The sequence below is a fragment of the Lygodium microphyllum genome, chromosome 22 (genome assembly GCF_053477565.2).
Source record: "Lygodium microphyllum isolate KBCC chromosome 22, Lygodium_microphyllum_v1.1.10, whole genome shotgun sequence".
Classification (NCBI taxonomy): domain Eukaryota; kingdom Viridiplantae; phylum Streptophyta; class Polypodiopsida; order Schizaeales; family Lygodiaceae; genus Lygodium; species Lygodium microphyllum.
The window spans coordinates 48414226-48438072 of record NC_141156.1 but is presented as its reverse complement, the minus strand read 5'-3'; the positions used below and the strand labels follow the sequence as shown (position 1 = coordinate 48438072).

At 38.8% G+C, this 23847-nt stretch overlaps 1 protein-coding gene across 2 annotated transcripts in view; it reads left to right on the top strand.

Moving 5' to 3' along the window:
• Window positions 1–16859, top strand: part of LOC148017120 (Regulator of chromosome condensation (RCC1) family protein) — a 47303-nt gene extending 30444 nt beyond the window's left edge. Inside the window, exons 2-16 of one of the 2 annotated variants that reach the window (XM_087662416.1) lie at window positions 2949–3010; window positions 3099–3166; window positions 10577–10698; window positions 11018–11123; window positions 11212–11263; window positions 11728–11845; window positions 12067–12097; window positions 12197–12220; window positions 12396–12520; window positions 12649–12730; window positions 13193–13279; window positions 14883–14936; window positions 15320–15389; window positions 15731–15764; window positions 15916–16859. In XM_087662416.1, coding sequence (XP_087518542.1) covers window positions 2949–3010; window positions 3099–3166; window positions 10577–10698; window positions 11018–11123; window positions 11212–11263; window positions 11728–11845; window positions 12067–12097; window positions 12197–12220; window positions 12396–12520; window positions 12649–12730; window positions 13193–13279; window positions 14883–14936; window positions 15320–15389; window positions 15731–15764; window positions 15916–16358 — 1478 coding nt within the window. In that variant the 3' untranslated portion in view covers window positions 16359–16859. Of the gene's footprint in view, window positions 1–2948; window positions 3011–3098; window positions 3167–10576; window positions 10699–11017; window positions 11124–11211; window positions 11264–11727; window positions 11846–12066; window positions 12098–12196; window positions 12221–12395; window positions 12521–12648; window positions 12731–13156; window positions 13280–14882; window positions 14937–15319; window positions 15390–15730; window positions 15765–15915 lie in introns of both variants that reach the window. The other variant, XM_087662415.1, reaches the window with a different exon arrangement.
• Window positions 16860–23847: the final 6988 nt, after the last annotated feature.

Below are 23847 nucleotides of genomic sequence, written 5' to 3'. Positions count from 1 at the left end.
CATTTCAATGCAGCCATGCAAACCCTGAACATAATTGGTTTCAAGCCGAGATCAGCAAATCCCCAATCCCAATACAAGGTTTAAATTTGAGGCTTAATTTCGCTTACCAAATTGCACATGCATCTAGCCAAGAGAAGGAAAAATGAGCAATAGGGATGAATTTTTAATTTCTAACCGTGAAATCACCTTGAACTCAAGTTGATTGCTATCATAAAATTTTTAATAGCTATTGCCTTTTGCCACCCATGCATTAATTATAGTCATCTATTGTTGAATGCTTGTTAAAGTTGTCGCCTACATGTCAACCCTTTGATTATGCACTAAATCAGGTCACTTGTATTTAATGAACCTCGAGTTGTAGCACGAGGGAAATTAGGGTTTAAACTGCTCTTAGTCCCTAAAACGCCTCCAAAATTGGTTGCCTTGTTGTGGTAGATCTGTTGTCGGTATCTTTTTGCTCCAATCTCTACTCTCCACACTTAGATCTATCCCAAACAGCCTTGCATGGCCTCACATAGCCTTTCATGGCTTCCAAATTTAGCCAACTACCAAGGGTCAAACTTGGCCATGCAGTCTTAGCCTCTAGACTTAATTTCCAGCCAAGAATAATTGATTGAATAGGAAATATGTGACCTTTGTCAAGTTTTGGCCATGCCCAGTCCAATTTTAAATTCTTAAGCTCTTTGAACTTGAAAGTGTTGAAACTTTCTACAAACCTTAGTTTGAACACCAAATCATTTAAATCTCTGGACCCCTTGACACCGAAAATGATTTACAAGGGGCAAGATTTGATTGAGGTACCCAATGAGCACTTGTCCACCACTTTTGCTAATGTTCCCCATTGCTCAAGTGAGAATTATTTGTCAATGTGATTACATTTAAGTTAATCTCACATGCACACAACTTTAAGTGTCCCGACTTAGGCGTCCAAAAAGCATGAAGTTAAAAAGGCACATCCTTGTGACACTCTGCTCTATTGAGGTTGAATGACTTAAGCTACAATACCTTAGGATGATTTGCTAGGTCACCCTCTTCCATCCATTCACATCCATAGGGAAACATTCTTGAAGTTACACCATGTAGCGCTTGGAAGCTTTGCCTCTTAACCTTGCTTTTCCTAAAAACCTGAACTTGGTTCTAGGCTTTTTACCCTTGTGATCAACCATATCCTCATAACTTTTAGATTGCTGTCTATTAGGATGATGCCTTGCTTGTGCCCTTGTTCACATACATACCATTTATTTGCAGCAAAGTATTCTTTGTGTTCAACATTATTTTTCCAAGTTTTGAATGACCTATTCCTCTTTTTTTTAGCATAAAATGATGTCTAATCTGGCTTCTTTGACCTTGTTGTCTTTTTCTATGAATTTTCCTTAACATTCTTAAAGCTAGTAGACTTTCCATACAGCAGATCATTTGCTGTAAATGTAGTCTCCATTAGCCGATAACGCTACTTACATTTGTCTGTATGCAAAAATGTGCGATTTTCTCAAGCAAACCACAACAATATTTCTCAATTTGCTTGGGGAGACTTAACCTCATATTCTATACTACACAAATGGTCTTGAGTCAGAACTCTTAATAATGTTTTCTTGGAATGGTCATGTTAATTGACACAACATAGACACATAATGCAACACTCGCACATAGTGTCACACACTCAGTCAAACACATATCATAGATATAGGAAACGATTGTTCCAATGCTTAGGAATATAATTATGCCCATTTTAATTATGTGATCTAAGAAACCAATGCTCCTAGGAAAACTTTGACTACCATGTATTATCTTACTAATGCATTCTAGGATCTTGTGACTCTTGAAATGGCCGTTCTCATTCCTAGCTCGTTCCAACTGTGGCCATTCCTTGGTTGTTTCTTGGTCACAAGTCTACTAGAACAAGATTCACAATATTTCTCTCTAAGAACAAAATATCTAATTACCCTTTTGTTTTTGCTTTTATATTTCCACTTCCTTTTGCCCTTCCCCACCTTACTTTTTATATTTAGCTAACATAGGTCTCTCTTTAACATACTTATACAAGTTCTCTGTGGAATGTTGTTTCATTTACATCTTAAATCAAACATCTCTTTTACAACACGCACATGTATAAAGTTCTATAAACACACATACACATCCTCTGTGTGTGTCTGTATTTTTTTTCTCTCTCTCTCTCTCTCATGCATACACACACCCATAGTTCCCCTTGTTCCCAATCTTTGGCCTTTGCCATTCCCCCTTGCTCAAAGGGGTTGCGTTCTTGTTTGCGTCCCCGCTCTCCATTCCAGGCAACTTTGATATATATACATGTACATGCATGTACCTACTTACACATATGCCCTTGACCATAAAAGTATGGAGTATTTTAGTAAAGTTACTAAGTGGATATTTGGAAATTGGGTTTTCTACTAAAGTTTTCATTATATTTATGTTAATTTCTTTTCAATATATTGTTTGCACCCTTGACTTCATCCCTTGCTTTTGGCCATCCGCGTACTTAACTACATTTCTTCTATCTCGGGCTTGCAAAGCATTATTTTTGAGGATGTATTGGTCAATATTAGAAAATGGTGTACCTTTTTGGTAAAGGGTGGAAGATGTAAGTTCACTTGAAGAGAGAAGGAACGCTTTTTCGATCATGTTTTGCACATGAAAAATATATATTTGCTATCTTGAGAGTGTTAGTACCGATTCTTCTCAATGAGCATTCATGTCATTTGCAAGTCTTGTTATGTAGACCATCTCTTTCTTGTACGTCTTTTCAAGGAACACTCGTTTCATCATGTTTTGCACATGAAAAATTTATATTTGTTATCTTGAGTGTGTGTTACTACTGATTCTTCTCAATGAGCACTTATGTCATTTGCAAGTCTTGTTATGTAGATAGTCTCTTTCTTGTACATCTTTTCTCACATGAACTAAATTCTTATGCTTTGTGAATTTCGCAGCTTCATGCCATTGTGTTGCCATTGATGTGGATGGCCGTTGCTTCACTTGGGGTAGAAATGAGGTAGTTTCAAGTTATTATTTGGCTATTTAGTTTTGGAATCCTTTTTCCTTGTTCTATGCTAACACTTATGGTTCTTTTTGGTCAATAGAAAGGACAATTGGGTCATGGTGATATTTTATCTCGAGATGCTCCAACGGTTGTTGCTGCCTTAGCAAAGTGAGCTGATTGCTTGAATTTTCAAAGTCCTTAAATGAAATAGCCCTTTTGGTTTTAACCTTTTACTTTTGGCACAAGCAAAAAGAGGGCTGATTTAGGGCTTCCATTGTGGTCAATGTGAATACGCTTCCTACTAGAACCAACAGTTTTTGAGTTGAAAACTAGGTAGAAATGGCAATGAATAGTTCTGTATGCTAAACCATCAAGACCAGCTGAGATTCCTAAATTGAAAGATCAAACAAACTCCTACAATCCTTTTGTATAGAATATAGGCATATAGATTATGCTAGAGTAGAAATTTGTGATCATGCATATGTAGAATTGATGCTATGTCTGAAAGAGAAATAAGATGTGGCAGGGAATCTGTGCACTGGAGAGGGAACACCAGGAAGATCAGTGGCTGTAGGCTTCGTTTGCTAAAGACTCCATCAGTCCATAGGCTGATATCCTAAACTTGTATCATAAGACACAACAACCCTTACCACCATTCATCTTCAGCAGTCAATAAGTTTTGGTTAGTCACATAATTTTGCTCTTAGCTAGCTCCATGTTTGCCACACGCTCCATCCACTGGCATGTGCTGATTGAAAACTTCTATTAAGTTAGGGTCCAAAAAAGCTGCACTGCTATTGATGCCATGAGTATGCGATTAAAGCCCCATGTGTTACACTAATTTAGTGCAACTGCGATATCTTGCAGCTTGAAACATTCCATGTTTGAAATACATTGTCTCAGCCACAAATGTTTCACAGCCAATCAAGTCCCTAGTGAAACAGATAGACTTATTTGTATAGATATATGAAAATATCTGTTTCAGACATGAAACTTTGAGGCATTTCAAGCCAAGGGTGAAACATTTCAATAGATGTGAAAGGCATTTCACTGGTTGTGGACAGGTATTCTGTGATGGCTATTGTTTGAAATATTTGTCCTTGTGTAAACACATTTGATGGCCATTGCGAGTGATATTTTCCTTCCTTTGTGAACACACATTGTGATATACTTCTGCTACATCAAATTATGTTCAAGCTTGGTGTGCACTTTCCAGTCTTTCCTTTTCTTTTTGTGTTTCACATTTTCCTAACATTAACATCAAAGCAGATTCAGCTTTTCATACAGGTGTGCATTCAGCATACCTCAAGTTGGGGTTCCCAACTTTGTCAAGAAGTCATGGGGGTGCATGTGCAATATCCAGAGCCATCCATATGTTGTGCGAAACTTCCAAAGACGACATTGAGAAAAAGAAGAAAAGGACATCATTGTGTGTCGCTAAGAAATTGGAAGGCACCTTGATAGTTTCTTCTCTTCTTTGCAGCTACTGCACCGTATGTGAGGTGTGGATGGATATTCACCTGTGATTGCCTCAAGTTGGGGTCCCTATGACTTGTGCAAAGTCATACAGGTGCACATGTGGCATCTAGAGCTATCCATACCTTGTGGAGGATGTCCTTCATGGACATTTTTACTAATTAGGTTCTACTTTAGATCGTGTGTCCAGTTTGCTCTCCCCGACTAGACAATCAACGCTTATACCACCTCAGTTGCTAGATTTGATGTTTTCACATCTTGATCCTCCATGGATCATGATGCTTTGGGGTTCACTTACTGCCACCTCCTTTGTATTGCATTTGAAATCTAATATTCAAAAGGCTTGGAAATTTCTATCGAGATGCATGGTTGCATTGTGTTCATGGACAGATCCATATGGTATAATTCATTCAGTCTGGTTGGACTAGTGTGATCCGTATGGGATCCAATAGTCAAGAACCATTGGAGCTTCTTAAAAGTGCCTTCATATCCATTTTATGATCATTTTTTTGATATTTGTTTCTCACTCGTCTCTCATTTCTCAAGCTCTCACCTTTGTATCACTGCAACCTTCAAGATCTTCCTCTCCTTTTTTCTCTTCCTTTTCCTCTTCAACAACCTCTATCTATGCCTTTTGACCATCTCCTCTTCTTGTGCCTCTCTTATGGCCTCCTCATCTTGTACCTCTTCTCTCTCTTTTCTTCATCTACCTCACTCTCTATCTTTACCACCTTCTCTTTCTTTATCTCCTCTCTTTCTCTCATTTTCTACCTTGAGCTCTCCTCTTTCTTTAGCTCCTCTACTTGGAACTTGCATCTATGTCCATCATTGATATAGATTACTAAAATATATTTTTTTGTTTTAATGAATAGTGTGATCCATGAAATTTTACTTTATTATTACATTAGGACAGGTTTCAAGCCTTGAAGACAACCCAGAAGAATTGTGGAGTTGTTGAGGTCAAGATCCTCAATGCTTGAAAGAACTATTTTATTAGAGTTATATGAATTTTATTTATTCCATTTAGTTATAAAAAGGTGAAAATAAACTTGTAAGTTATCTCTATCTAATTGGTGAGTTGGAAAGTATATTTGTTGATGGATTTAAATTAGATTTCAATTATCCGTAGTACAAGCATACCCAACTACTTAAGGATGTTGATAATGAGGGAAAGGTGAAGTATCATGTGAAAAAGGATGGTAGTGTGATTCGTCAATGGAAACAACTTAGGATCCGCCCAGAGGTGCTCTGCATATTGGGATGCAGAGTATGTTACGTGCTAAAGAATGCTCATGCAATAGGTGTCACTTGGACAATGTCCCTTGTGGGAAAATTGTTCACTTGTCCAATCGCTCTAGTACAAAGATGATGAAATCATGCAATGCACAAGGAAAGGTTTAACAAGGAGGGAAGGTTGATGTCGAAGACAAGTGTTGAAACTTGTAGAATACCAAGAAGGGTAGGAACCCCCTCTCAACTTGAATGTCAATGTAGAAGAAAGGGGATTCTGAGGATGTCAGTCTTCGTGTGGTGTTGAGAACTAAGTGGATGAAAATGATGACGCATTCTTACTAGAAGAGCAATGATAAAAGTCATTACCATGATAACATCAAGAGAGATGTTGCATGATTCGTTGTGGGAGGAAAAGCTTTCATGTTGGTAGAAGAATAGAACTCCAAGTAAATGGAACCATGAAAGGAATGGCGCGTAACTCTCGTTTCCAACTTGGGAAGGGCTAGTGTAAACTTGCTTGTGAGCATCTTGCAAAAGAGATGAAAAATTGCAAAAAACACAAAGGTGAGTAGTGAGATACTTCAAAACAAAAAGCAGAACTAAAAATAAAGAAAGCAAAGCTAAGTGAATGTGCAATGCAATGAGTATATATATATGTAGCGGAAGTCTAAAAAGAGAAAGGCTAAGTGTGTGGCCACCATCGCACATGGCGAGTTGGGGAAGGGATCCTAGAAGGTGCAGTGGATGCCTTGAAATGGATGCGTAAAGTGCGATAGGCGAGTCACTAGCAAATTAATCAACCAATCCTTTAGGAGTAGTGAAGGAGATAGATTGCGGAGATTGTCGTGTGTCACTTATCTAGTAGCTGTTAGGGTAGTAGCGAAAGACGTAGCCCCATTGGACTAGCAAGCTGTAGTTGAGGCAATCACAAGAGTTTGTTGTGGTTTTCTAGGAGGAAGATCTTGGGCCTTGGTTCGACACTCCTTGTCCACATGGCATGACCTCTAACAGTGTGCAAAACCTATTTTTCTTAGGTATTTATTGCCAAAGGAGTTGTGTTTCTTTGGTTTCATCAGAGGAAGGGATGTCATCCTTGTTTTGGCTTGCTTTCGCATCTTGCGAGTTTTTGCCACTGGTGGTTTTTTCTCTCGAAGAAGAGACAACCAATCCTCACCCCTTTGAATGGATGTGTGTGGAGGACTTATTGTGGACTTGATCGAGTAATACAAGTTTTGACACTCAAAACTCGTAGAAGGTTGGCAATCTAGGTAGTGAGATAATGTGCTGGATAAAATGGAAGTATTTGTCGAGGAACTTGTCCAAGAAGAACGTGACCCTATTGTCGTTTGACTTTGGGGAGCTAGTAGTGGCAAACTCAATGAGCAACTGTTGATATTTGGCCAACTTGACTTTTTGATCATCCCCTTCCTTAATGAAAAACTCTTGAAGCTCACAGTCGAGATTGATATGGCTAGTGCGATCTCGAGCTACATAGCGGTCAATGAGATGATCCCAATGCTTATATGCGAGGGGAAAATGTTGTAATTGAGAGTGGAACTCAAGAAGTAACCCTTGCATTAACTCAACATTGGATGTGGTATTGTGGGCTTTCCATGGATGGTTGTGATTAGGATGAGCTAATTAAGAGTCTGGGGCATAGGCTCAATACCAACGATGAGGTTCGAAAGTCCTTGAGATTCAAGCACTTGTTGTATGATTGGTGAAATTTGACTTCTTAAAATGAGGGTTATTCGTGAAGGCATCCGTGGTTGTTGTAATAGGAGTGATAGTGCTAGAAGATGGAGAAGGTATGTAATGGGGGTAGTGTGAATAGGGGGGATAGGGTGGGAGAGAGGAGTAAACTTGGGAAGGAATCCTAGAGTGTCCACCTTGCATACGAGAAGTGTGCATTGCAGATTCAAATGTGGGCAAAGGGCGGATTGGGTATGGGCATGGTAACCACTTGTGAAGCCCAAGGTGGAGGGATAGGGACACGAGGAACAGTGGATGGAAATCCCTCGTAGAAGTGATCCAAGGGATGTGTGATGACAGTCCATAAGCAGAGGATGGATATTCTTGCATTTGAAAGGTTGTGACTGTCCTAGAGTGAAAGAATGTGGTAAAGGAAGGGTAGGTGGGAGATATAGTGTTAAAGGGTGACATTCTCCCTAACGATGCACCAAGAGGTGAAGTGAATGGAGGGTAGGTAGATGATGGCATGGAAGAGAGAGTGCTAGGAGCGAAGATAGAAGATCCAATCCCTAGTGTGCTTTGAGCGGAAGTGAAATGTAAAATGAAGATGTGAGTATATTAGAATGTGGAGAAGATGGTGGGATGAAAGCGATGTGAAGTGTGGTTTACTTGCTCAAATGAAACAGATGTCAGAGATATACTTCATGAAAGGGTATTTCCTTCAAGAGTCTCCTCTATTAAAGTTAACATATTGAAAATCATTCGGATCTTGCTCAACAAAAGAAGAAACAAGAGAGGGTTTCGGTTCATACGACTCAAAAGGGTATGAGCTTGGTATAAAGCTTGGCCAAGATAAAGGAGATGGATCGTTAGACGTGCCGAATGTCGTGGTCCTCCAATGAGTGCTACTACTTTGTCTAGACCGATCAAAGAGGTGGCCAGTCTCACCAATCGGTCTAGACAAAGTAGTAGCACTCATTGGAGGAGTGTAAACTGAATTGTATGTGATGCGGAAGTTCTCCTTAAACTCTTTATTTGTAAGATGACCAAAACAAAAACAAGATGGTAAAGGTGAAGGTGTGTCTATCTCCTCCTCGAGACCATATTGCCTTCTCAGAGTCTCCAATGGTGGAGAAGTTTGATAGGGCGTCATAGAATCTAAAGAAAAAGATATCTGAGACATTATGAGTCGGAATCAAGTTGCGTGTGAGTCTTGCACAAATACTAGGCTCCACAATCACTGCAGGATACTCTTTAGAAGAGCACAAGCTTTGATATCATATGAAGATATGCTAGGGTTCGCACTGAGGAAACAAAACATGTACGACCAAGACTGAAACACAAAGACTCAGATAGAGACAAGTAAAGCTCAAACCCTAAACCCTAAACACAAAACACAAAAGCTCAAAACTTAAAACTCAAACAGAGAAACAAGCACAGAGAGAAGAAACTCTGAAGTGAATGAATGTTGTAAATGAATGTAAGAGTGTATAGAATGCCTAAGGGTAGAGCAATGCAGTGTCGGAGAGTGATCTCCATTGGATATGAATCCCAAGTGCTGTGACCAGCAGTTGGAGATGAGAGAGTGGTGAATAATGAAGGGTAGCAGGCTGGTCACCAAAACACAGCAGTTGGGAGGCTGACATTTGGTAAACGCAGCAATGCACCACCAAAAGAAGGCTGAAAATTGATCACTCGAGGCAAAGAATTGTCAAGCGACAAACAGGAGAGGTGTTTGTTGATGTAGACGGCTTGTTGGATAGCAAAAACATAGGTACTATAGTAGTTGCCTGGTAGGAGAGATGGCAGCAGCTTGTCGCCTGACACCAGATGCCAAAAAATGCAAGTTGATTAGGTGCTACGATGACGTAGCAAATGGATGCCTCCAAACAGCAGGGCGAATGTTGAAAATAGACCGTATAGGGTTGGATAGTGATGGGCTGCAATCGATGATGGCTCGACAGTAGATGATAGGCGGTTGATGATTGAAATTTGCACGGTAGAGTGAGAAACTTGCACAAAAGGATAAGGTTGAATGGTGGTCAACCTGTCTATTTATAGATGTTGAAGGGTGCCCCAAAAAATTAGGGTTTTGGAGGACCATTGAAACTCTCTCAAATTGCGCATCAAATTTGCGTTTTTCATTAATTAAGCTTGTTTTGGGGTTGTTTAAAAATGCTAATCAGCTGTAAAGTGTGTTTTAGCTTAACAAGCAAAGCTTGCCTTCTTGATTAAGCAACCAAAGTTTCCTTTCTCAAGAATTTCAATGATCTAATTAACTCCAATATGGAGTAAGATCTACCTTGTAGAACTCTTCTTCTCTAGAGATTCATAACAAATGGGTATCTAGGAGATCATCCATGATTTCTTTTCTTGGAGGTTCCCGATTGGTTATTCTTAATATGTGGTCTACCATGTATCCATGATTTCTTTTCTTGGAGGTTCCCTATTGGTTATTCTTAATATGTGGTCTACCATGTGTTGGCATTCCTACACGGACCATGATATGGCCATGCCTAGTGGACATAGACATGCTCATATAAAACTTAACCCTCGTAAGGTGGGCTAATTTTAATTGTCATCACTGATGTTGATAGAACATTGTATTCTTGCCACGAGTCTTAACTTTTATGTGCTTTTGGCAGTGTGCCACTTTGGCCTATTGCTTGCATGTGATAAGTTTTTATCTGTGTTTTGTCCATGTTAATTTGCTATGTAGTAGGACTGCACCTATAAGGATGTAATATGTCATATGATAGAACTTTGACAAAGAATCAAGCATTTCAGCATTGGTTTATTTAGCCGCGTGTGTTCTCTCTCTCTCTCTCTCTCTCTCTCTCTCCAATTATATTTTGTTTCTTATTCTAATGTGCTTCCTCTATCATTGATAATGTACTCCGTCCATGAGGGTAACTTTATGGCTGTTTTTGTAGATCGATTCTCCTTGACTCTCTATTTTTACTGCTTTCCTATCTTCCATATAAGTGCCCTGAAAGATTGAAGGCTAAAAGTTTATAGATTCCTTGAATAAAAATTGGTTCTCCTCAACCCTTCACATTTAAAAACTTGGTTCTCCTTGAGTCTTCACATTTTTAAAACATTAATTGAAGTTCGATGCATCTTATTTTTCCTTGCAGTTTTACGTTTGTCTTAGCTAGCATTTTTCTTGTTTTACAGACATAGGTTAGTTAAAGCTGGTGCTGGAAGGCAACACACTGTAGTTATAACAAATGATGGGGACTCATTTGCGTTTGGATGCAACAAACATGGACAACTTGGTTCTGGTTCTGTTAAAAATGGTTTGTCTCTGATAGTCAAAAGTACAGCTGATCAGATATTTATGACTTGGTATGTTTGTGATGATTTTGGTGAGAGAAAACCCCTTTGAAGCAATGAAAGCATTGTGCTATATGAGCAAAACTGGGTTGCCCTTTGTAATTGAAAGGGTGGGGACGTGTTGTTTGTTGACATTTTGCCAATTTATCAAATAGGTATACACAGACTAATAAGGATGTAAGAGGCATTCTGACTTGTGAGTGGCACAAGAATCATCGAACAAACTTATTTGATGAATGGTATTTTTGACTGTTGCTTCTGTGCTTGGTGAGGTTTTTGTAGAGGTGGAGAGCCTACCTCTTAAGAGTTTGGTTGCAAAGGCCACACATGTTGCATGTGGAGCAGAGTTCACGGTGTGGTTATCATCCACACCAGGAGCAACTATTTTGTAAGAATTCTTTTCAACCCATTTTTTGATGTCTTGTTCTTGATCTCTAGTGTAGTTGCAAAAGATTTATCATGATAAGTTGTTGCAGAACTGCAGGATTGCCTCAATATGGTCAACTTGGGCATGGAACTGATCATCAGGTCTGTTATACTTGCAACTTTCATGACATGTGCAAAGTTGACTATATGATTTTGTTGTTTTACAAGGGCATATCAGTGGGGGGATGGTAGGCAGAAGTACTGTCATTCCCAAATGGGGAATAAGGGTGTAAACTTGGTTTGTCCTTTGTCATACTGTATGTGCTTTGAAAAAGATGTTCATGGTTGTGTTCAGTTATCCTATTGTGATGAGGTTGTTTTGACTTATCAGATGTTTTGACATTATGTTTGGTATCCTGGTCACGATGAGGTTAATGGTCTTATCAGATGTTTGACAGTTCCATTTACACGCAGTTGGATCATAGAAACTGTCTTATCTATTAAGTAGTCTCTGTATGATGGTACTTTCTGTGGGCTTCTTGATTGAGTAATCCCTGTATAGTAACACTTTCTTTGTGCTTCATAAACAAGATCTCAACAGAATTCCTTATTTTGTTCATCTACAGTATAATGCTAAGGAAAGCTCTGTCAAAATGGTCTTTGAGCCTCAACCACGACCTAAAGCGATTGCAGCATTTACAGAGAAAACAGTGACAAAAGTTGCATGTGGGAACAACCATACAGGTCTGTTTTACTAGATGCCTAGATACCTATTGCAATCAATGTTGCAGCATCAAGGGATATCAAAATGTCGTTTGATGTATTGGATGGCACTCCTGATGTTTCCAAGAAACTTGGCGTCCAGCTTTAATTATGAGTTGTCTCAGATTCCTGTGGAATGGGCTTTTAATGTTGAGTTGGATAAGACAATATCTCACACATTCTGTGTATTCTTACTGATGCAGTTGCTGTGGACTCTGTTGGCTTTGTCTACACGTATGTAGCTCTTCTATTAGTGAGATTTGACTTTAATGTTCATGTACATTACGTGATTAATTAAGTTTACTTGATGATAAACACCTATACTGCATTCAGGTGGGGGTTTGGAGGCCATGGAAGGTGAGTGTTTCACCCACCTCATACTTTCACAGTGGGGGCAGTCCACTTAACTAGCCGTTGAGTAACATCAAGCTTTCATCTTTCTGCTTTAAAGCAGTGCATTCAGGCTTGACGATTTTGTCGACATTTCTGAGCTTTTCATTAATTGTTAATGCTTGGAATATTGAGAGGCTAGATTGGGACACAAGGAGCAAAAAGATGAATTTGCGCCTAGAGCAGTTGAGCATTTTCAACGGAACAACATACTACCACCAACAGCGGTTGTTGCAGCAGGCTCAGCATTTTCTGCATGTACTGCAGGTAAAATATATAACCGCCTCTCTTCTTTTGCATGATGTGCATGTGTGATTGTTGTAAGACTGACAGGTAGTTTTATACCTTGAAAGATGATTTGCTTGTATTACTTGTTGAAATGGATGATGCAATAGGAGGTGGGCAACTGTACATGTGGGGTAGAGTCAAGCCGACAGGTGACAGCTGGATGTATCCTAAGCCAGTTTTTGATCTAAGGTATGCCTATGAATATGCATAATTAGCAACTGCTTGGGGATGCGACTACTTGAATGTCAATTGGAGTGATGGCTGTTTGCATTCTGGTTAATCTGTCGTGAAAAATGCAACACAATGTGTGAGATTTTAACCTTAAATAATCTTTGTAAGTCATTATGGCGTTCAGCAGATCATCAAGGCCAACTTTAGATCAGGTGACCATGATTGATGTTAATCAAGCATGTGAAAGAGAACCAACAATTTGTCACGTACTACGTATTCAGGGTTTTGAAATATCAGGGGTTCATGAGTGTGGGGACTCGAGTGTCTTTTAAACTAGAAATTCAAGACAAGAACAACATTCTTAGAAACACAGGTGTAGTCAAATTAGCTTATTTTTGTGATGGATTAATCAATAAAACATTATTATGTGTCTGTTGAAAACAGTGGGTGGGTTATACGATGCATGGACTGTGGTGACAGGACAAGTTTTGTAGGAGCTGAGAAGTCTTGTATAAGCTGGGGACAATCCTCATATGGTGAACTTGGATATGGCCCCACTGGTCCAAAGTAAGCTTCGAGCCTTAAAACTGAAATGAGTAAGCTTCAATCTTCTTGTTTACATTCAGATTTGAAATGAAAATGGGCTGATGTTTTTTGACGATGCAAGCCCAAATGTTTTACTTCATAATGTCCATGCTGGAACATCCTCTAAAGTTGGAGGTTATGTCTCCTTTGCCTAGTGCACATAATCCATACAACTACGTAAATTTTAGACACCATTGCCACTCACCCTTTTGTAAGTTAAAAAATCACTGTTCTTCTAATTCTAAAACAGACAGGAATACAGACTAAATTTAGTTACTGATCAATAATTTGACTGTTTGTAAAATGATCGCTGCAGTGATTGAAAAAAAAAAAGTACTTGGTTGATGTTGTGGAACGGCCGACTCATGTGGTTGTGATCAGTTTGAATAGTCTAGACTTTGGTGTGCTTATGTGCATACCAGTGAAAGCAGCTATGCATGAATTGGAAGCAATTGTGCAGAATCATCTAGATTGTATGATCTATTCCAAACAGCAAAAGATGTTCAAAGAGTTGCCCTTGTGACTGTGTGAGTTGTATTTTCGTTATACAAGGAGCAAGCACTGTGATTATTCTGTCATGGGAGTTTCCAGTGGTAAAGCCTGACAAGACAACAGAACGGCTTTTTGCATCCTTGCAAGATTATTTGACTTTGAGTTTGAGTCTCCACTTTCTTGGTTTTTGCATGCTCTTTACCAGATTTGAATGTTCAGCAGTGGAAGGTTGGGATGATCTATTTACGCTTAGTTGCAATAATAAGTGACTTGACGATTTTGGAGAGCCCCGCACTCTTTTATTGAGAGAAATCCTGTTCTAGGAGTCACTCAATCTGCTGCAGGAATTTCTGATTCTATGCATAAAGACAACTTTATTATGAGAGAAATGTCAGGTATTTGTATACCATGATCAGTTTACCTGTCAGATATTCTCAAATATAGGGAGCATTGGCTCTTTTGAGAGTCTATCAGGAAAATCCGATTCTAGCCCATAAGTGATTCCTGAATACCTGCTCTTCACATTTTGTGGGAAGAGAAACTCTGCCATGCTCAGTGCCATCTTGAATCATTGATTAGTACCACCATTCACATTGTCAGATGATTTTCTCAGTGATGTTCACTGCTTCATTGCTTCCTTGAAGCAGTCTCTTAGGCTGCAGAATGAGTTCATCATCTTTTCTTCAACTAACCTTTGTGCAACCTCCATTTGCACTTCCCATTGCTCTGGAAGACTTGGCCTTTTTGTATTGGGCCAAATTTTTCCTGGGGTAACATTTAAATTACAATTTTCATTGTTTGCACCTGTTATTAGCTTGGACAACTTGCTTTTGAGGCTGACAAACATGACAGATGTGCTAGGGACACGTTAACTATATATGTAACTGCATGCAACGATCTTACATTATTTTCTGTTGCTTTTCCCTTTTTCTTGTTTTAAATTCTTCTTTATCCATCTGTTAAAGCCAATGGTCTGTGACATATGTCAAACAAAACAGCTTATGGTCTAGTCTGTCGTAACAGTAATTTGGATATTCTGTTTGCCTATGCAGCTTTCTGGATGTAGCTAAACTAGCATTTTGTTGCACCACAGGTCATCAGCTAGTGCCAAGAAAGTAGATCTTTTAGAGGGGATGAAAGTTACAAGGTATGTGAGGTGTCACTTTCTGACAGTTCGTTAATTTTTGAAGTCAATTTAAAATATTTCATTTCACTGTGTGCTAGTTTTCACCTGGACATTCCAATCTGGGTCATAATTTGACAAATTACTGAGTTTTGTAAAAAGAAGGTTTCTGATTTTTGTGAGCCTTGTTATGTGCCCTTATATCATGGGTATCCTTTTCTTTGTGCTGTTTTGATGGTTTTGATTGAAGTCTGATATCTATGATCATTGTTCTGATTATGCAAGACCTTTGCAAGTCTCTTCCCCACGTAACCTAGCACAAGCATAAAAATTTATGCATTTTGTAAAGTTAATGCTTTGATGGTCTTACTGATTTTCAAGTTGTAAGCAAATGGCTTTTTTGACAGTGTCGCATGTGGTGTCGGCCACTCTCTCATAATAGTTGATAAAGCTGGATTTGAGGAGCGCATTGATAAGGTGTGCTATTACTTTTGAGCTGTTTGCTCAAGCTATCTCAAACTTATATCTGACTTGTCTTTGTGTGCTTCTTGACCTTACCTGAGCAGCGTGCTAGGCATCGTGCTCAGAAGAATGTCAATGATTCTAATCAGGATATACATTATAGCTCTTAAAAGGAATTATCCTCTTTGTATTTAGGAAATTTCAAGTATTGGGATTTCAGATTTTCCATATAATCCGGTTTAACTGTAGATTATTATTGACTCTGGTTTTGTGCATATATTGTAAATGGATTCACTATCTAATCAAGTTTGGATTCATCACTTAAACGATTCTGATTTTTCAATTCGGCTTCTCAGCTAGATGTGTACGAATGCTCAGCACCTATTCAAGGTATGTGCTCAAGCTGTGAAGAAAGACACCATCAGCTATTTTTCTCGGAAATCCCCGTACATCACAGCAGCAGCCAATTTGTTTAGTTTCGGCCCAGACTTTGGGCTCAGGACTTCCATATGCCTGAAAAATCTGCCTCATTGTGTGCCAGGTCCCAATGTAAAAGAGACCAAGAAACCTTTGGGGGATCAGAAATCCTCTGATAAGAAGCGTAAAAGTGCAGGGGAAGTTGCAGTAGGTGATCTACAAGATGTTACTGATGATGGCATGCAAAATGGTACTAAGAAATTGCAGAAGGCTGAGAAAAGTTCCAAGCCAACTGACGGCAAGAGGCCTCGAGGAAGACGGCCAAAGAACAAATCAGTTAAGGATAGCAGTGACCCTGACAGCAGTGAGGAGGAGGAGGAAGAGGAGGAGGACGGTTCTGATGACAACGATGAAGATAAGGCCCCTCAAAAAAGATCCAGGGGTAGACCTCGTGGAAGTGGAAGGGGAGGTGGTAGAGGCTCAAATCAACATGCAGGAAAGGAGGGGGAACAATCTGCAACTGCAAGTAAAAGAGGTCGTGGAAGAGGAAGACCTCGGAAAGTGTAACACCTCTAATTGTTTTGATGTGCAACATCTTCCACTCCTGATGCTTGTCCGTGGGGAAGGAGTGGCCATTTGGTCATGACCACAAGTCATGCCTTGATGTCTAATGCCACTCGCACTTGCAGACTGACAGTCAACTCGAAAAGTCTTGTTTATGCACTGGGGCAAGGGGCAAGTAAGCTGCAGGAGTTGTTTCACAGGTTTCTGTAGATGTGGCATAGCAGAGAGCTCTGATGGAAAGTGGCTAAGTCCAGGTGAACTTGTCCCATGGTTCAAGGAGCTAACATTATGCGAACTAAGATACAATACACCTTTGATACTAGTCATGTAAGACGGCTTAGAGTTTGGAAGGACACATTTTGCAGGTAGTGGTCAACGCTTAAACTTCAATACAAAAGCATTTAGGGCTCGTTATTATTCACAGTAGTTCCATCAGAGATTTAAGTGACAACTTTCTTCTGGGTGCATATTTGACAAAAGCTAATTTATATGCTTCAAAGTTTCAACCAGTACATAAGCATTCATCATGAAGCATTTTTAGAAATCAGACGGATAGAGCTTGACAGACCAAGAAACAAGGAGTTGATTCGTAAGAACAGTAAGAATAGTCGGAAGATTAGGTGGCAAGCAGCAGATTAATTAAGCTATATTTAATACAGAGTTCGATAAGAAGCAAAAGCATTTGATAATTGCTCAAATGTAGATCTATATCGTTGAAATATTAAGTACATTTGAAGAATTAGGCTGCCTTCAATGTATGCTTCTTAAATAAGAAATGTTGTAACTTGATATAATTTGGCCAAGGTGCGCAGCTTGTTTAGGTTGGGATTTTCCTTGATGGTTCTTGTTCTTGGATCCGTACATTGCAAATAATTTTATAAAGTTTGCACTAGTGAGGTACAGATTTTTTGTTCACCTAATCAGTCTAAAAAGGAATGTTGATACATTTTGTATTTTGCAAATGTACTTCAGCGATGACATACTCAATCAAAATCCAAAAAACTAAATGCAAATGAACTAAATATACATTCATAGCATTGCTGAAGAAGATTCAGAAGCTTTCTTGCTCAAAGCTAGCTTCACATTCTCCTTGTAGCAACTAGAATCTTGCTCATGCAAGTGTCCTCAATTATAATAGCATGTGTATAGTTGGTCATATGCATGCAAGTAATCTCAAATATAGTAGCACATTATACTTAATGTGAAAAGGGTGAATGTCACCCCTTGTTACGGTCTCCAGGGGAGTTAAGAGTAATCGTGTCCTTGCATTGTATGTGGATAAATCCTTTCCTCTGATTGTGCTAAAATTTGAAGAAATTAAACAAACAATATTTATTTAATACAAATATGTATGTGCAATATTATATTTAAAGATAATATGACCAAATCAACACTTAAAAATTATTGGAGCATATTTCTTTGCAAAAAATTAAAATATTCCACTAACAGGTAACTTTCTCTAAAATTAACTAGAAAACTATGCATATTTAGGCAAAACTCTCTCCAATAAAAGTTTTAGATCTCTATACAAGTCAAAACTTTGCCTTCTATAGTATATTCAAATTCCAAATTGATTGTATGTTACTTTGCTATTGAGTCTAAGTGTTTACAATGGGCTCGACTTGGAAAGTTTAGCAAGTTTAGGTGAGTTGGAAGGGCCACTTTGTCACCAAAATAACTTTCTAAGTGCATAGAATCAATCCAATATGATAATTAGAGAGTTGTGGATAGCAAAAAGCTCTACAAATCATGCCTTGTGATGAGTTGCTAGACAAGCTCTACAAATCATGTCTTGTGATGAGTTGCTAAATATGAAGGTAAGATTTGCAAAAATGGAGCCTAAAATTGGGTACGAGAAAGATTGTTGATTATTGTGTTGAAATGTGGGATCACCTTAGGATTGATATAACTCACTAAATATTAAAGATTTGCAAATTCTATGTCTAATTAGGAATTGTAGATCTTCCTTATAGGACTAAAGCTTCTATATTTGTATCATCCTCAAATTATGAATCAACAAAAAGTTGAAATACCTAGAAAACAACTCTTGAAGTGGATTTTATGGAAGTATAGACAACAAACATGGCAACTTTTAGATTTAATCTCCAAGGCTCCCCTAAACATCTTACACATGAACCATGTGTTGGACGCGGAATTAATAGAGTGCTAATCAAATATTAAAAGGAGACTAAAGTAGTTCTTATGATTAATGTGCAACAAGGTAGAATCTTCATACATGTTAGATGTAGCCAATGAATAAAGGCATAATAAGCTTAAGCTTGTGAGATAATTCTCTCTTAGAAAAAAAAACTAGTTCATTATTTTTAAAAAATGAAAGCTACCAAAATAAAGCTTATAAGATTTAAAAGATTTTAAGCTATGGCACCTTATTTTCGTGGCCAAGTCCATGCCATGGTCACAAAAGGGAGAGGATGACATTAAATTGATTTGGGCCAATTAATAGTTGATTTGGATGTTTCAAAGTATGAAAAACATAGTCATACTATCCGTTTGTAGTGATTTACCATGTAGATCTCTCCATGATCCTCACCTTTATGTAAGATGTTAGGAGATTAGAAGCTTGAAGCCTAGCCAAGTTTGATATGAATATTGCAAAGATCAGATCAAAATCACATGTAGCAAATGTCGAAAGCTCAATCTTTGTCTTTGTCTCACCTCCCTCTCTCTTAATACAAAAAATAGACTAAAAAGAAAGAAGAGCATTTGCTTAAAATAGCTCTTATACAAAACTAGAACAAGATTTTTGTTGGGTGAGCTTGTTATATCCAACTAAGGTTTTGAACATTCATGTATCTAATAAATAATCTACTCTAAGAAAAAATAATAATCCAATCCCAATGCCAATATGCCTCATAAGTAATAATAAAAAATAGTAGGCAATGCGGTAAAAATAAATAAATCCATTATTGTGCCTTCAATGAATAAATCTTATCACTCTGATGAATAGTAATAGATATGTATGATCTAGAACCAATCAAATAGTTAGCCTTGTAATGAGAACATATCTTCATCTACCTCTACACATAAACTAAGTCTAACAGTAAATAGAGTCAGTTGAGAATCAATATGACTAAATTATTTTTCAACATGAGAAATATGAATTATTAAATATCATTTTTCATTAGCTTTAGCCCAAGTTGGATTAAAATAGCCATCATCACTTGTGGTTTGATGGCAACAAAGCATTTGTAGTATCACTCTTGTGAGAGCCATGGGGCTCATAATCCCACCGTACATAGCATTTTTTTAATAGTTGAGAAATCAAAACTTGAGGCAATACTTACACAATTACCTTCTTTGACTTCTTTGATGAAAATGGCTCCACATAATTGCTAAAAAACCCATTTTAAGTTTTGGTGTCACAATACTCCTCATGCATCCTTCCCTTCAATAGCAACTTCATAACTCCTCCAAATACACATACTCTCTCAAATGATTCTTGATGTTGGGAATAAAGGGCCATTGTGCCTTTTATATGTGCATGGGTGTGAACACACCCTTAGCACATTGTACTTTCATACATATATCTATCTAAAACCTAAAGTGGTACACTCGTCCTTGTACCAAAAACGTGTTCACTCATAAGTAGTCTTTTATTAAATTTTATGATGACTCTTGTTCTTATGATGTAAAATGATTGGAAATGTCTCAATATGCTTGAATATGTTTGAAATTATAAAATAATAACTAAAATTCAGCAATTCACATAATGGGAATCAAGATCATAAAATTCCAATGTGGGATTTAATAAGAAAATGATAATTTCATGGATTTTTATGGTTCAAATGGTGTTTTTATAGAGTTATATTGAATATAATGTTGAATTGCAATTCACATAAGCTCTATAAATCTAAACATAAAAAAGTAGCATGTAATATCAAAATAAATGATAAAAATTTATTAAAAATGAAAATTTTGATGAAAAAATCAGGTTCCATGCGTAAAAATTTACAATAAATTAGATATATGTGTGTGGATATATGATGATTCTGTTTATTCGCACTCTCTCTGTCTCTCTCACTGCGCATAAGGTCTGTCTACCTCTATCTCCGTGCCTCATCGGTTCCTTCAAACTGGTATCAGAGCCAATGGTTCACTCAAGCTGTTGAGAGGTGCAGGTGACACGCAGAGTCTCGTGTAACAGTCTTGTGGACTGTTGAGGACCCAGCAAGAGGCAGTGCGAGCAGGAATCGCTGGCGTGTTGCTGGCGGGCAATAGCCAACGGGCAGTAGCGTGACGGGCTGTGACTAGTCGGGGTCCAGCGTGGACCAAGGCGACTGCACGGGTAGTAGCGTGACGGGCTGCGACAGCGTGCACAAAAAACGACTGCAAACTGACGGGCGATAGTGGACAGCAGTCAACGTGCGCAACTCCTGACGGAACCAGCAGAAGCGGGCAAGGAGACCTGACGGGGCGGCGCAATGTGTGACTTGCAATGCGTGACGGAGCATCGCGCGACGAAAAGGCTTGACGGGTCAACGGATCCGTCATTCGAAAATTTTTCTTTAATTTTTTTTTCTCAAACTCCTTCCCCTAACTGGGGTTCGCGTGTGCAAGCACAAAACATCAACTTTGTGCAATTTTGGCCCAAAAAGCTGGGGCTTTGCCAGACTGAGCACTGTTCGTGAAAAATTGAGGCATCTGCGTTGGAATTGCAGACATTGTGCGCATTTAGATTGGAGATTTTGCCAAAATTGTTGAAATTTTGCTCACCTGAGTGAAATTTCTCAACATTTAGCCCATAAATTTGGGGCTTTTTCCAAATTTGGAAAATTTGATGCAGGACAAGCAAATTTGTCTCAGAAATTGCAGGAATTGGTGACATTTTGTCCCCGACATTTGGGGCTTTTCATGTACATGCACAAATTGTGCTGAAATTGACCAAATTTCTTGACATTGAGGCACATTGGACCTCGTGCAATTTGGGGCTTTTGCAATTTGGGCAAAATTTGTGTAGCATTTGGTCATTTTATGTACATGCAGGTTGAATTCCGCACAATCTGGACATCAACACTTGGTAAAATTTGGGGATTTTGCTGAAATTGCTTTATTTTGGCAAAATTGGACAGTCCTATGCATGACAGAGGAAATGCAGATGTGTGTTTGATGATTTTGAGCACAAAATTTTGGGGCTTTTGACCGTTCGTGTCAAATTTTATGCCTGTGGGTACATGTTCAACAGAAATTGCAGCTGAAATTTTGGGATTTCTCATGTAAAGTGATGAACATGCCTTTTGGAACAACTGTAATCAGTTGGATAATGCTGTAGCACTTGGTTTGGTGCTTATGAAAACTGAATTATAGATCTAAAATCTGTACTTTTACGTGGTCATTTATTGCTGATTGGTACTTGTTTGTACCTTGGTCACTTGGGTGACAATTTGGGCCTACATTTATTGGTTTTTTGGTCACTTTTGAGCTGAAAACCATGGCTGGCAACAATGACAACAGTGATTTGATGCATATAAAGAAGCTTGAAGGCGCACATAATTTCGCAGTGTGGCAAAAACAATGCTACAATATCCTGTTACAAAAGAAGCAGGTAAAGCCGATCAAAACTAAAGGGGCAAAGCCTGTGGACATGGATTAGGATGATTGGGATGAGTTGAATGAGCTTGCACGCTCAACCATAGAGCTATCGATTTCTGATGCCTTGCTCTTCAACATTGAAGGTTTGGATTCTGCATATGCTATATGGACTAGACTGGAAGAACTGTACGCACATAAAAGAACTGCAAGTAAAGTGTATTGGCTGAAAAAACTTATGGATTTGCGTATGAAAGAAGGTATATCAATGTCTACTCACTTGAGTGAGTTTAACTCCATTTTCAGTCAGCTAGTTGCCTTGAAATTTATGATTGATGAGGAATTTAAGGCTACTTTCTTGCTTTGCACTCTACCAGAGAGTTGGGATACATTCAGGATTGCTATGAGCAATTTTAACGTGATCCTTTTGTATGCTGATGTAGAGAGTGCTCTACTTATGGAAGAGATGAATCGGCAGAACAATGCATCCAACAAGTCTTCCAGTGCTTTGCATGCTAGGGGCAGATCACAGCAAAAGGGCAAATATGATGGCAAGGGACGCAGTAAATCACGTGGCAAAGATGTTGAATGTCATCATTGTGGCAAGAAGGGTCACTTTAAACGTGACTGCTATAAATGGAAGAAATAGAAATTAAAAGGCAAGAAGACAGATGATTGCAAGGAAGAGAAGAAGGACAGTTAGCCTAAGAAAAGCAGTGTAAAAATTGAAGAGGTGAATGTAGTCACTCATGACAGTGACAGTGGGAGTGATGTACTCTTTGTCTCTTCACATTTTGGTGCACATGCTCTACTTGCAGATATAGACGATGACATGCATACCCGGATTCTTGATTTAGGTGCTTCTTTTCATGTCACCCCTCACTTTGAGTGGTTTTCCGCATATACAAGGGGTCGACATGGTGTTGTCCATCTTGGGGACAACTATGCATGTGAGATTGCAGGTATTGGCAGTGTGCAGTTACAATTTCAGCATGGCTCTGCCTTTACACTTCAGCATGTACGGCATGTACCTCAGCTCAAGAAGAGCTTGATCAACACAGGGCAACTAGATGATAATGGTTTTCATACCACCTTTGGTGATGGAAAATGGAAGATCTGTAAGGGATCTAGGGTTATTGCCAGAGGTTGCAAGAGTGATACATTGTATCCACTCCATGTATCTAGTGTGCGTGACCATGTTGTTGTCGTGACTGAGCAGCCAAGTGTTTCTTTGTGGCATGGCCGATTGGGACACATGAGTCAAACAGGAACGAAAGTGCTTTCTCGTTTGGGTTACTTGCCTTGTCTTCGTTATGCTGATTTCGAGCATTATGGTCATTGTCTTTATGGCAAACATGCACAGACTTCTCACAAAAAGTCTCTTTCTTTGAAATTTTCTCCTCTAGAGTTAGTACACTCAGATGTATGTCAAATGCCAGGATTATCTTTAGGGGGAAAGAAATATTTTTTCACCTTTGTCGATGATGCTACACGGAAAGTATGGGTTTACTCTATTCGTAGCAAGGATGAAGTGCTTGACAAGTTTAAAAAATTCTTGGCATTGTCTAAAAATTAGACAGATAAGACACTTAAGTGTCTTCGCTTTGACAATGGTGGGGAATATGTGTCCAAAGCCTTTCAGGCATTTTGTGACAGCAAAGGGATAAAGAGGGAGCTCACTGCCCCTCATAATCCACCCCAAAATGGAGTTGCAGAGCGTATGAATCGGACCATCCAGGATAAGGTCCGTACGATGCTGTCTCATGTTGCATTGCCCCATGGTTTTTGGGCAGAGGCTGTTATGACAGCCCTTCACTTGATCAATTAGTCACCAAACAGGTCTTTGGGGGGGGGGGGGGGGAGTTCCCCAAGAAGCGTGGTCGGGCAAGACACCTTCATATGCTCATTTGAAAGTGTTTGGTTGCGAGGCTTTTGTGCACATTCG